We start from the raw sequence: 14131 nt of genomic DNA, 5'->3' as shown, positions 1-14131 counted from the left end.
GGTTCCTCGACGCTATCTGGAATATATAAATTCAAGGGGATTTGCTTCAAAGACATTAAACCAAAAGCAAATCGTATATTTCTATAACTTAAATCTTTCAAATCGTAGAACGCGTCATCGATGATCTAAAAATAGACCAACATTTTGAAGCCTCCTTTAATTCGATTCCAATCATCGTTGTCCCATTATCATAAACGATTTTATTGAACTTTTTTGTATTCTTTTACGATTGCCAGCAAATACGTTTTACGAAAATCAGACATGCGAATTAATTTGCAAAGGTATACGACTGCATGCACATTATTACGAATCAATGCAGTTATATACGTTTTTTATTTCGAATTATTTTATGCATGACACGACAAAATCTCTCAGTCACGGCTGATCACCGTATATCGGTTGTTTCGCGGATTTTTTGCGAATTGTCATACACAAAGGTCGAATTCATATGTACATAAATACGAGTCTCTCTTCTTGTCGTAATAAAATCATGCAATGCTTTTAAACAAGATAAAGAATATGCATGGACCGCACATTGTAGGTGCAGATATACGAAAATGAGTATAAATAACATTCTATACGATGTAATCTGTAAAAGAAAATACGACTTCTGGTTGTCTGGGTGGGTCTTTGCCATGTGAAGTGCTGTAATCCACTTTTCCTGATTCGCAGTGGCTCCAGAGAAATGTATCAGGAGCCACTTTTATTTGGAAGCTAGAAGTTGAAGTGGCAATGAATGTATGCGAAACCCCCCATCGTCGAATTTCTTTGATTGGCTTAAAAATCTGACCTGAGCAAAATTCATCTCAATCGGCCCTCACAATGTTCTCAAAGTTTCAATGTTTTACCCTCCAAATTCACCTATGTAAAAAATATTCGAAAATATCCGAAATTCAACTTGTTAGGCATATACAATAAACCACAACTAACCTTAAACCTCATGAAAGCCATTTTAATGTTTGTAAGCTATCCTAGGATTCATTTTTATAGGGTGGTCCATTTATTTTCGACCAGGGTGGCCCTTGAAATAATTTTAATTTTTTTGTTGTTTTTTGTTTTCATTTTGTTTAAATTTTTCTCATATCGAACTTTCAGTGCGCATCCAGTGAGAATTTTGATGCTTTGACTATTTTCTGAAGATGATATGCGGGATGTATCCTAATACATTTTTATTTAGTTTTGATTACCTATCGATTTCTTGGAAAAATACCAGCCTTATTTTTCCAAAGAAATGCACTTTTCCCAAGTTTCTGAAACAGAAAATTGAATTTTATCGACTAAACAGAAGGTCACGGCAAATTACTCTCCGATGAAGAGAAAATTCTCCTGTAAAATTCCAAGCAAGCAGATCTGCCCTACCCATTGAATAGGAATAGGCATGCAATGCTTACACATGTATGTATATCAATGAACCGGGAGGTCAACTGAGCGTCGCGCATCTGCATTGGATACTAGGAAGGTAATTTAATTGTTCGAAACGCCTTACGCCACCGATTCCCCGACAGCATCGCTTCCCAATTCACTCTAGCAATCGACGGGCGGCGTAGTTTCTGGTACAAATTGTTTGATCTAAGTGATACATATGTACATCATCATAAATTCCACCAACGGGTACGATCTTCTCTGATTGAGGACTGGATACCGATAGCGCTCAGTCGTTGTCTTTGAGTTATTGAGTCGACAGTTAGTGATCGGTTTTTTGACGTGCACAAATCAAAATGGTTCACGATCCGGAAGCAACGGTTGATGGTCTGAAAAAACCAAAATCTTACCGGAAGAGTGTGTGTACCAAGTGTGCTTTTTTGGTGGGAATTGTCTCGATTTCGTTGCTTGTGTCGTGCATGATAATGGTGGTGCGGTACAATTCCAAATATTTTCAACAAATTATGTTCGATGAGTCCAGCATTTTGCGGAAGCTTGTTTCGGATGTCGAAACTTTGAACGAGAAATCTTCTCCCCCCGTTGAAGATATAATCATGGAACCCATTTGGATCGATGAATATTATGATTCGTCAACTGTCGAAAACAAGATCGACCTAGAGCAAACACAAGAATCCACCGAAGATACAACTGAAAATTGTCCTCCCGTGAGAAGACTTCTTATTATTGGTATTTTTTTAAAGCGTATGAATTGACCCCAAAAAACTAAAACTGAAACCTTTCAGATGGCCCATACCAATTCGATGATACCCCGTCCGATTGGTGCGAAAATATGACGGAAGAGGAAAAAAAGCTCGGGTGGAACATTACAACTTATTGTACCGAAATTGCCACTCGTTCGCCGTTGCAAGTAAATATCTACAACGACAATGTTACCATCATTCAGTTGAACACTCAGCCGACTTCATCTGACGAGAACATTTATCGATCGTATGGCGATATGCACAGCAAACGGATCCAGATCGAAGGTTTGTACAAAGCGTTAGAGTAAATTGCATTAAATGGTTTCGACTCGATTATCCGTAACTACTTATATTGAGATTAGGGTGATACAAAAATAGGGACTTTCTCCAAATCAAAAACTTTTTTTTCTAAGTGTAAAATCTGTGCCAGCAAACATTCTTGTAGTTTTATTCTTATGCTGTTTTGATATACGTCCCATTATGATCGTATGGAAGTTGGAAAAACAGCATTTACCTATAAATTGGAGGCCAATACATAAAATAAATTTCATTTCTATCTAAAGCGATGAAAACTACACCAATTGGGCGCTATCCGATACCTTATTCGTACCTATCGAAAGAATTCAAGAGAGCGCAAGATTTTGCTCTCATAGCCTTTAAATCGTTTCTAGCTACAATATTTTCTAGTTCTCTCGTTGGTCGATATTACTCAATTCCCATCGGATTTTTAGTCATCTCATCATCTGGATACACTGCTGGTTGCAGAGAGAACACAACAATGTTTTTCTTACTTGGAAGTCCGTGCGCGAGCAATTTTATTTAAAAAATTACAAACATGGCGGACTTTCTACCATATCCGATTTAAACTGATTTCAGGCGACATTTTGTACGATCATTTCACTATGCAGTTGGAATTGCGATTCGAACGCCGTTGTAAACGACTTTAGTTATCATTTCTGATACGATTTCATGTTTGCTGGGAGTCCTCTACAAATAGTTCGGTTCATCAGGTGGTAAATCCTTTTAAAGGATTGCATTCCAAGGCACGGCGAGCCGCCGCGTCCCCCCAGTATGTTACTCTGGGTCCATGGGTGCAATTGGTCGACTCTAGATACTATGTACCCCTACGCCATAAATCCCATCCGCACCTGCAGGCTGTACCCAAGTTGGGAGACCAAGTCCACGTTTAAGCGCTGATCGGCTTACTGCATTTCAAGTAAAAACTCCAGCATATGCCTCTTGTTACGATTCAAGACTTCTCCTCTCTACTCAGATATTCCACGGTGGTGAAGGTATCCTACACAACGTTCACGACGTACCTTACAGCTCGGCTTACGCAGAAGGTAGAGTCTTATCTTTTTATGCTTTACTGCTAGGATCGGACAACCACTACTCAAATGCCGAAAGGGCATTCTACTCCGACCGTGGTCCGGTCTTCCTGCTTCCTTTGGCTAGCAACTTTGGGGCTGGCAACCCTAGGCTTTTTATCCTGGACTCGCGCCTATCACAGCACACGTACGGGTCTTTTACGCTTACGACTTGGATGAATCCCGACGGTGATGTCATCCTACCCGACTCGAGTAGCTCATCCGACGGCGACTTGAAACCACTTTACCCGAGGGTATTCCGCGACGTGAACACTCTTCCCCTACGAGTTCGACTGCGGAGAAGGTCTTGTCTAATCCCTACAGCCTCCGTCGCAGAGGGCGCATTGTTCGGATACTCCACGATGGTTATGTTGGAGGTATCCTACTCCCCGACGAAGGAGTAAACCCTACACCAGTTGCGGAGTGGTGCTGGTTCCAACTCCCCTGCAGGGCATGGTCATGATCCGGGTGAACCCATCGTTGACCACGCGCCAAGTATTGGCATCCTCACACATCCTCCGCACGATTTTGTCGGCTGTCGTGTCTGGTCCGGAGGCGGCAAGCATGTTAGTGCGTACCCCCCTTCGAACCTCGGACAGTTGAACACTACGTGCTTTGGTGTCTCAACTGTGTCACCGCAGGTTGGGCATAATGGCGAGGCACCGTTTCCAAACCGTGTACTGCATGAAGCATCCGTGACCATTCAAGAACTGTGTCGTGCAGACATCCACCTCTCCATGTCTCCGATCCATCCAAAATCCGACGTTAAGGATCGAGCGATGGGTCCACCGACCGCGTTCCGAGCTGTCCCACTGGAGCTGTAAGCTGTTCTCGTAGCAGAAGATATCGTCCTCTTCTTTTTGTTTTGGTTACCCAGGTGGTAAATTCGCAGACGGAATTTTACGTATTGGTCCCAATGCACGTCGAGTGCTGTGTCTACATGGAACCAATGGGTCGACTCGTTATATACTCATCCGTATATACACACTCAGAAAAATACTATTATGTATGCCATAAGATTCTCTTATGAAGTGGCGCCATAAGAAAAATTAATGAAATTCATAAGATTGTCTTATGACGCGAATGAATTCTGAAGATGAGAGGTTGCCTACTTCAGTACAGCCTACTTCAATGAGAGGTTGTTGCTTTTCATAAGAGATTCTTATGGAAACAGTAAATCTCTTTCTAATAAGAAAAATTCTCGATATTTTATGTTGAAAACATTCACTTTATTGTTTGCCAAATTTGTTTAAAATCCATCAAAGTTTTTTTTTGCCGTATCTTAATCTTCGACCTTTCGTTTTTTGCGGATCAGCTTGCTGAAAAGTAAACAAATGATGTATTTTAGTTTACTAATATATTCAACGTTCACACCAAAAACATCAAATCGAACTTACTATTCTTGAGATAACAATAACATTCAACATTGAAGGAAAACTATAATAACTATGAACTGGCGATTGCTTCGTACTGTTAGATGATGAAAAAAAAACTGATGCTATGAATGAATGTGTTCATCATTTTTTCACAATGCCGATTCTTCTATTTTTCATAAGAACATCGTATGAAAATTGAAAGAATTTCATAAGACTCTTACACCGAAAAAACTATTCACATGACCGCTACGTGAAAATGTACATAGATTTTTGCCACCCTGAAAGTCATGTGGAATCTACGTGAATTTCAGGTAGCAAACAGAGCCCGCGTAGCGAGCAGAATTCACGTAATTTTCATATGGGTTGTATGTGAAAAGAACGTAGATAGAATGTGAAAGGGATTCGTACTGCTACATGCGATTCACGTAGATTTCATTAAAATATGGATGTTATGAGTTCTATTCAGATGTTAGAAATAAAAAATCTGTTGATGTTGAGGGCATTTTATTATTTCAAATACAAGATACACTATTCATGTTCACTTAAGAATTTTGCTTTTCACTTACTATTTTTAACAATACTTGCACTTCACTCATTATTGAATCTCACTTACCTATATAAAAACATAGTTGCGACTTTGTATTCGGGTTGCTCCACAGTGGTTGTCTGGCCGTCCTACCAATTCCAAATTCTGTAAAAAATAGCAGACTATTTAAATGACGAATACACAAACAAATTTTTAATACTCACATAAAATCAGCATCTCCATCACGTAGAATTTCTTTTTTTGTTAGCACCAACTGTTGGATCTACGCCATATTGGATACTGAATTCTTTCACATAGATTTTACGTGAATAAGTTATTCAGAGCTATGTGAACATCACATAGAATTAATCAAATCCTTTTGTACTTGGCGGATCAATGGATTTTCACGTAAATCGAATGTGTCTTTGTTTTGACAGGAAACGGCTATGTGAATTTCACGTACGGATCAAGTGAATTTGTAATAGTTTCTAAGTGATTCATGTAAGTCAAGCAAAAATTCACATAACGAGCGCCTACGTGAAAATCCAGGTGAATTTAACGTTTTCTTTTCGGCTGAGTGTATGAAAAATTAGTTTGGACGCAAAAAAGTGGTTCATAAGCTGTATCTTATGAAATTTATAATAAGAAACGCCCTAAACTCCACCAGACAAATAGTAAATTGGGTTATTCCACAATAGATCAAATTAATTGGTCGCAGTGGATTTGCTCATACAAAAAAAAACTCCACCTGGGGCCTCAGACAATTTCCCAAACCGGTACCTGTCTAATTCACGCATATGCGCTACTTATGCAACACTCGGCAAGAAGTTCATATTTAAATTAAATATCATCCTGACCGCCCAAGATCATCTTCACGTTGTGGTCCCATCGGCTACGCTACGCTTGTTTTGCGTAGTTTATGTCATAGCTTCGGACTCTTTAAGCTTAGTAAAATTAACTTACGTTATCCTACATCAATCGAAATTTGCGTCAGTGTCCAAGTCCTTTGCGAAGCAGTCATTATCCGGGCGATCCCATCACTGACTGCCTGCCATGTGTGGATGTCATCACACATCTTCTGCAACATGTTGTCCGCTGTCGTTTCTGGTCCGCAGGCGGCGAATATGTTGGCACGTTCCTCTTCAAATCTTGGAATACCACGTGTCGTCATGTAGAAATCCACTTCGCCATGCTTTCTCTCCATCCACTCCTTGATGTTTGGGATCAATCGATGGGTCCACCTTCCTCTTTCTGAGCTGTCCCACAGCTGCTGCCAGTTGGCCATGGAGCTATCTCTGGCTCGTGTTTTCACGTTTTGCGTGCCTCTATTTTCGTAGCAATACGAGTCCAACAAAACAGAGATGGGCATGACTCCCGCTACAACTCATGCAGCCTCCGACGAAATGGTGCGGTATGCACTGATGACCCCCAAATTAATTCGCCTTTGTACACTGTTCAGCTTCTGCTGGTTACACTGGATGTTGAGACCAGATTTCCAGGCCGCCCCTCCATACCGAAAGATTGACGAAACTACACTCGAAATTATCCTTCGTTGACTACTTCGGATCCCCGAGTTTTTCACCATTATCCTCGTGAGCGCGGCTGTTGCTGTTGCCGCCTTCTTGCATACATACTCAACGTGGTTGTCGTCAATCATCACACCCAAATATTTAGGCTCACGCTTTGATTCGATAGTGCATGATCTAACTGTAATCCTACCTGTTTGCGGTGAAATCAGGTTTGATATAAGGACCATCTCGGTTTGGTGGTGAGCCAACTGCAAACTTTTAGAGTGCATCCAGCTCTCTACCACTTCTACAGCCTCTGAAGCTCTTAGCTGGACGATTTCTGTTGAATAACCCGTCGCTAGTAGCACAACGTCGTCCGCGAAACCAACCAACTTTACTCCCTCTGACAGGCTCAATACCTCATCATACGTAATATTCCACAGAACCGGGCCCAGTATCGAACCTTGCGCCACTCCAGCGGTAACATCCATTTCCTGAAATCCTTCGCTCGTCATGTATAGTAGCTTGCGATCCTGGAAATAGCTTTCCACTAATTTGCAGAGATCTTTCGGTTTCCTCATTTTTATAAGCGAAGAAGCCATCGCTGCCCAGCTGACACTATTGATGGCGTTGCGCACGTCCAATGTTACTACCGCACAAAAACGGTCCCCTCTTCTCTTCTGTTTCGTCTAGCGCGAAGGCAGCTGGCACGCAAATTCGCGATTTCCCCAGTCCACCAATAAACTGGTGGATGTGGGTTGCTACGATAAGCTCTCTTCGTCATTGCTGCGTCACAAGCACGTGTGAGTTCTTTCGTCAGGCTTTCCGCCGACAAGTTTTGCTCCCACTTTAAAACCTCGACAAAGACATTCCGGTCGAATTGTTTTGTCCTCCAGCGTCGTTCACCTGTCATTACCTCTCCCCTGACTGACTGTGCACTTTTACCCACACGATAACGGATCGCAAAGTGGCGCCAAGAGTGTAGTCCTCGCTCACCCTCCAATTACTTGTCCATCTGGGACTAGCAAATGTGATATCTATAATGGATTCACGTCCCTCTCTATGGTAGGTTCTAATGAATGAAAGAATTTGAAGGATGAAAATCTCAGTAAAACAGGTGCATAGAAGATTAGAAGAAAGGCTATTGAAGATTTTTAAAATATTCAAAGAGCATTTTTTAATACCTAACTAATGGTCCGGGGCCGATTGTCCGACGCATAGGGCTAAGATAAAAGATCTCCACAGCTGGCGATCCGGAGCCAACGTCTTCACTTGCTGCCAGCCAAGATTTTCGTCCACTGTGCGGGTTTCAGCGGCTAGACAACGCCACCACGAGCTTCTGGACCTGCCTCTTCTTCGATGTCCATCTGGTTTTCATCTCTTAGCAGCAGGTGTCCAATCCATCTCCACCTACGTTCTAGAATCGGATTTGACGTTTGAGTTAAAGATTCGGGTTTTTTGAGTCCCGCTACGATATTTTTTTCGTTTGACAGAGTATAGAAGGCCTTGCTCGAACTGTGTTTTTTGTTCTAATGTCAGGCAACGGTCTTCGTTCAACCTCGAAATCTTTTCTTTAAGCTTTGAAAATGCTTAACAACATTTTTCTGTATTTTCAGAGTATCCGTGCGTTTTCGCAAAGTTGACCTGCGAGCAGCTTCGAAAGCGCTATCAACCGTTCAAGGTGTACTGCCAAAAGCTGGAGCCGAATAGGCAAGGTATATGGATAACCGATGATTTCGGGACCCTTGATGCCGTGTCCATGAAAGGCGACGGGTTCGAAACAACGCCGGAAAATGCCGAGCAAAGATTTTTGGTACCTGATGGTATTGACAACGAAACCGACAATTATGACCTTCTGTGAGGTTTTCGATAGGTCGAAAGTATCGAAGTATTATTGTAGATCTAAACAAATGCGATTTTACAGTTCAGAGTAGGTTAAAGATCAATAGCAGCGAAAAAATTTGTTAAAAAATAAATGAAGATTAAGTCTAATTGGAACCTGGTCATCCAAGAATAATTTGTACCGATAGCATCAATTATCCTGATTTGTGAACAGTAGATGTCTCACTTTTAATGGAATATACTTTCTACCTGTCAGTATAAAATTTAGAAATAGTAATGATAAACTTAACTCTATCACTCATCATCGTCACTGATGGAAGCATCTTCCATCGCTTCCGTTGGAGGCTCAACTTCGGTAGAGCTCTGCCGGGCGCTCGCCGGATCAAATCGGGGTTTGAAAACATTCGTCACTAAAATAAGTTTAAAGATGTGTTATTGTGTAAAATTTCAAGGTAAATAATTTTAGTAACTTACAAACATCATTATCTAGTAGATTGATAACGGTAAAATTCTTCGTTTTTAAATCTCCACCCAAAGCCAACAGGTAAGGATTTTCCGGGCACTCGTCCAAACACTGGATCACTCCGATCTTAGGATTCTTTTTGTAAACCAGTCGGGCGTCCTGCTCGTCGAAATCCCACACCTTCAACGTTCCATCAGCGGAAGCCGTCGAAAGCATTCCCGGAACCTTCCCGCTCAACATCAAACCGGTGATTTCCTTCTCGTGAACCTCCTTGGACCACAGCGGATGATCCTGCCTAACGTCCACGTAGTGAATCCTACCCTCATTGGTACTGGCAACAAATTGGAATTCGTTCTGTCGACTCCAGCAAACTCGCTCGATTTCCCCTCCCAAGGACCAGGATTTGTAGCTACTGGAATCGTTTGTTGTGGATCGACAATCGAATACCTTAACTTTTCCGTCACAGCTTCCGACTAGGAGCGATTCGGCTTTCGTGGGATGGAACGATAGCGTCTGGACTTTTTCGCTGAACTTACGAATCGTCGTATGTGGAGTTCCGTTTTCCAAGTCCCACAAAATTACCGTTTGATCTACAGAACCACTTGCCAGGATGTGCCTTCAAATTAAAAGGTCCTTATAATCATTGTTGTATTAAAAAAATCTAAACTTACTCCAAAAATCTGTTCCACGAAAGATCAAGCACAGCATCCGAGTGTCCAACCTTGGGTCGATTTTTCTTTCTGCTACCTTTGGAGCCCAGCTTACAAACCGGTTCCAGCGAGTCCTGAATGTCCAAATCCCACAGCGTCACAATTGGGTCCATACAGCCAATGGCGCACAGATTTCCGGGCCCCTCACTACCCGGATCGTAGCTCAGCCATTCGATGCAAAGCGGTGGACTCGGCAGCAGGAAATCGTGATGAACGTACATGCTACCCTCTTCCTCGTTGAAAACTTCAATTAAAGTTGAATTTGTAGATTTTCTTTCCGAAAAATCAGTAGATTGTCAAGACTTACTGTAAACTTCCATCGAAGCGCTGTCATTTTGAACGTGACCAACGAGAATCAAATTGTCGGTCGGTTTGATGATTTCATCTTCAGCCTCGGAGTCGTCGTCTCCATCCTGGATGTTTTCATCTGGATCGACCACAGCGACAGAACCGATTCGTAACACAGGTTCGCCAGCTAAAACACATCAAGAAAAACGTCAAAAATGGCTGTGGTTAAAAAAATCGATTTAGGTTATTCATTAAATTTTTTTCGATCAAATTCCAGATTTCAGAATTCAAGTGATATCAGATTTCACATTCAAATGTCTTATCTCAGAATCAAATACAGAATTCAAAATCAGATATTCGATTTAGATTTCAGATTTAGAATCAGATTCAAATTTGATATTCAAAATTCAGATTCAGATTCCAAAATCAGATTTAAGATTCAGATTCAGATTTCTGATTCAGATTTCAGATTCAGATTTCAGAATCAGATTTCAGATTCAGATATCAGATTCAGATTTCAGATTCAGATTTCAGTTACAATTTTCTGATTCCGATTTCAGATATCAAATTCAGATTTCAGATTCAGATTTCCGACTCAGATTTCAGATTCAAATTTCAGATTCAGATTTTAGATTCAGATTTCCGATTCAGATTTCAGATTCAGATTCAGATTTCAGATTCAGATTTTAGATTCAGATTTCAGATTCAGATTTCAGATTCAAATTTCAGATTCAGATTTCAGACTCAGATTTCAGATTCAGATTTCAGATTCAGATTTCAGATTCAGATTTCAGATTCTAATTTTAGATTCCAATTTAAGATTTCTGGTTCAGATTTTAGATTAAGATTTCTGATTTCAGTTTTAGATTTCAGATTCAGATTGAGTTTGCAGCTTCAGATTTCCGATTCAGATTCAGATTTCAGTTTCATATTTCTGAATTCAGATTCATATTTCTGATTTCAGATTCAAATTTCAGATTCGTATTCAAATTTTAGATACCAGCATCAGATTTAGATTTTTGTAAACAGATCAAGATTCCAGAATCAGATTTTGAAATCAAATTTTAGATTCAAATAGGTATCAGATTTTAGATTCAGATTTCAGATTTCAGAAACTAGAATCAGATTACAGATGCCGATTTAAAATTCAAATTCTAGATTCAAAATTCACTCCGATTCCCATTTTTTTATTGAAATTCCAAGTTAAGATTTTATATAGATTTTCGCTTACATTCTTGATCGTATTGCTCGAAACCGAACTCATCAGCGTTGGGGTCATTTCTGGAAGCTCGCTCGGCTTGGCTGGCCAGCCGTGCCTGGCTATCTTCGTTTTCCTCATCCTCTTCCGATGATTCCATGCCCTCAGCTCCTTCCCTACAAAATGTTTCAAGTTTATTCTGATTATTTTCTACAATTTCAAAATGTACTGAAGTTACTCACTCTGCTAAATCCTCCCTCGTGTCGTTGATGATCCGAGCCAACTCTTGAGGAGTCAATGTAACCTATTTTCAAGAATTCCAGAAATTTGTATACATAATATGTATAAGCTCGGTTCAAGAATCGATCACAATTTCGAACTTACCTTATCGGGATTGGCTTTGGCGACGCCCCTTTTAATAAACAACAAGCTCGGGACAAAGTTAACGTTGGGAACCTCATCTTCTTGGTCGGAATCGGCCATGGTTCTCTGGTTCCGTCACGGATAAGCAACTTTTGCGGTTCAGAGTCGCACACGTGTTTCAGGATTCAAAACACTCCGCCGCAAATGTGCGAGACGATGAATGGATGCGTAAATTCTGTCAGTTTGATATCGCGTGAACTTGTTTTGGTTCATCCGGTTTTTCTTACGATAGTTTTGTTCAATGAGGTTACTCCAAGTCACAAACGTCACAAACTGATTGGGATTTGATCATCAGATTAACACTACAATAAATTCAAATTTCAATCATCACTGATGCATCAGTCTTCTTATAAGTATGGTTAAATTCCAATAAATAACAACAATAGCTTCGTTCAACCGTTGGTAAAAATCGGTTTCAACTGGTTTCTGTCAACTAATAGATGTTCAACGAGCCAATGTTTTGGTCGAAACTAGTCAGGTCGTTGTTCAATGAAGCAAGTTGAAACTAATCGAAACCAATCCAGCTCGGCAGCAGGATTAGTTTCGACTTGGTAGAAATCGGTCGAAGTCAATTGGAAAGAGACAGGTGATCAACTGTCAATCCATTTCTACTTGTTTCGACCCGTTTCGACTAAACTTCATTGAACAGACATAATGTCAGTTTTTTTACAAGAAATTTAAGCACTCTGAATAATTTGAAGCAAAAAAAAAACAGGATTTTCAACAATTTGAATCTCTTTTTGAACAGACCTGTTATTTCCGAATGAACATTTTACCCGTTGCTGAAAAAATCAGACTAATGAACTTCCACAGAAGGCGTTAGCGGAGCGCTAATGTCATAGCAGTGCGTGTCGTTTATGTAAAAACAATATAAATAATTATATATATACCGAAGTTCTAATCTCAAAATCTCAATTTAGAGTTTAGTAAACCTAAAACAGAGTTCATGATTTTGAAGCTTATCTCATTAAGAATTTTAAACCCAAATTACTAATTTACATTCAACTGATTTTTAAATTCTGAGTCGGTATCCCGAATAACGATCCTATTATTCAGAATAGGTTTTTTTTTCTTGAATTCGGACTCTGAACTAGGTTTTTACACTTATCCTGATTCGGAATTAATTTAGATAATCATGGATTTATTATTGTCCTCGGCATTGAAAGTTGGATTTTGCGCAATGTTTTGCAGTCGAAGTTTTCCAAACAAAGTTTTACTACAAAGCCTCGAGAGTGTAGAAAAATGAACCATTTTAAACCGATATGACAGATAGCACTAATGTCCGCGGAAAACACCCAAATGCCCAAGGAATATTGAAAGAAGGTAGTGCCGAGAGCCATATTGGATTTTTTTCGTGACGTCACTGTTGCCAAGCTGTCGAAGGTTTATACTGGTAGAACTCAAATTTCAAAGTTAAACACATTAAAGAACTAAATTAAAATCCAATTTGATTCGGATTATGTTGTAAGGTTACTAGTTGATTGTGCTATGAGGTTTCTTTGTGTTTAATAGACTGCAGTGTGTATTATTCTAGAATTTGTTATTGAATGCACAGTCATGCTCTATGTGAAACGAGCAAAAATAATAATTTTCCCCTTTCAAAAGGTCTGATTGGTAGTTTATGGCAGTGCACCTCATCGTCATGATTTGAATCTAACATGGTGTACCATATGAATTTCTTATTTAGAACAATTAACCCCAATAAAACCATTGCAACTTTGGTTTACTAAATTCCATTAAAAGATTGTGATTGGATTCGAAAAATACTATTTTTGGTTATTTTATTTTATCAACGATTCAAACTTAACTGATTTCAACATTTATAAGCAAAATTTTGAACTAATTATCAAGTTTTGTCAATTTGAGTTAGGATACCTCAGCAACTTCAATCGTCTGAATTAAAGCAAAACAACTATTACATTCAACTTTTTTAGTATCAGTCTTGAAGAACAATAATATTTCTAGAATTGTGTGTCTTCAAAGTTGAAAAAATCTTCAAATTTTTTAATTGCTAACAAAAAAGGAAAAATTTCCATATAAATTCACAGATTTTTGGCAACAGTGACGTCACAGGCGGTACTAATACTAAAGCAAGGCTGCCTCGGCACTACCTCCTTTAAATATTCCTTGCCAAATGCCGCAGTTTTTAGTGCTCTGCTTCCGATTTAAAATGCTGCACAGAATATTAAGATTCCAGAAGTCCAATATTGAGTACAAATTTTCTTGATTTATGTCAATTTGTTTTTTCGTTGGTATCGTTTTAGTCAATTTTGTCAGTTTTATCATTTTATGAATATTTGATCATTT

General features: G+C 39.7%; 2 protein-coding genes across 2 annotated transcripts; one reads left to right on the top strand and one right to left on the bottom strand.

Annotated features, from left to right (window-relative positions):
• The first annotated feature begins 1613 nt into the window (after positions 1-1613).
• Positions 1614-8898, top strand: LOC129744932 (uncharacterized). Its single transcript, XM_055737694.1, has 3 exons — positions 1614-2109; positions 2166-2408; positions 8517-8898. Exons 1-3 carry the CDS (start codon positions 1719-1721, stop codon positions 8759-8761), a joined length of 879 nt encoding a protein of 292 aa, XP_055593669.1. The 5' UTR covers positions 1614-1718; the 3' UTR covers positions 8762-8898.
• A 38-nt stretch (positions 8899-8936) lies between these two features.
• On the bottom strand, positions 8937-12000 carry LOC129744931 (periodic tryptophan protein 1 homolog). The gene is made up of 7 exons (XM_055737693.1): positions 11786-12000; positions 11644-11705; positions 11435-11577; positions 10223-10390; positions 9877-10159; positions 9217-9821; positions 8937-9152 (listed from the first exon to the last, which is right to left on the bottom strand). The coding sequence occupies exons 1-7, from the start codon at positions 11882-11884 to the stop codon at positions 9037-9039; spliced, it is 1476 nt and encodes a 491-aa protein (XP_055593668.1). The 5' UTR covers positions 11885-12000; the 3' UTR covers positions 8937-9036.
• Between the last annotated feature and the right edge of the window lie 2131 nt (positions 12001-14131).

The sequence above is a fragment of the Uranotaenia lowii genome, chromosome 2 (assembly GCF_029784155.1).
Source record: "Uranotaenia lowii strain MFRU-FL chromosome 2, ASM2978415v1, whole genome shotgun sequence".
Lineage (NCBI taxonomy): Eukaryota > Metazoa > Arthropoda > Insecta > Diptera > Culicidae > Uranotaenia > Uranotaenia lowii.
Note: the sequence above shows the minus strand (reverse complement) of the source record. Positions and strands in the feature narration are given on the sequence as shown.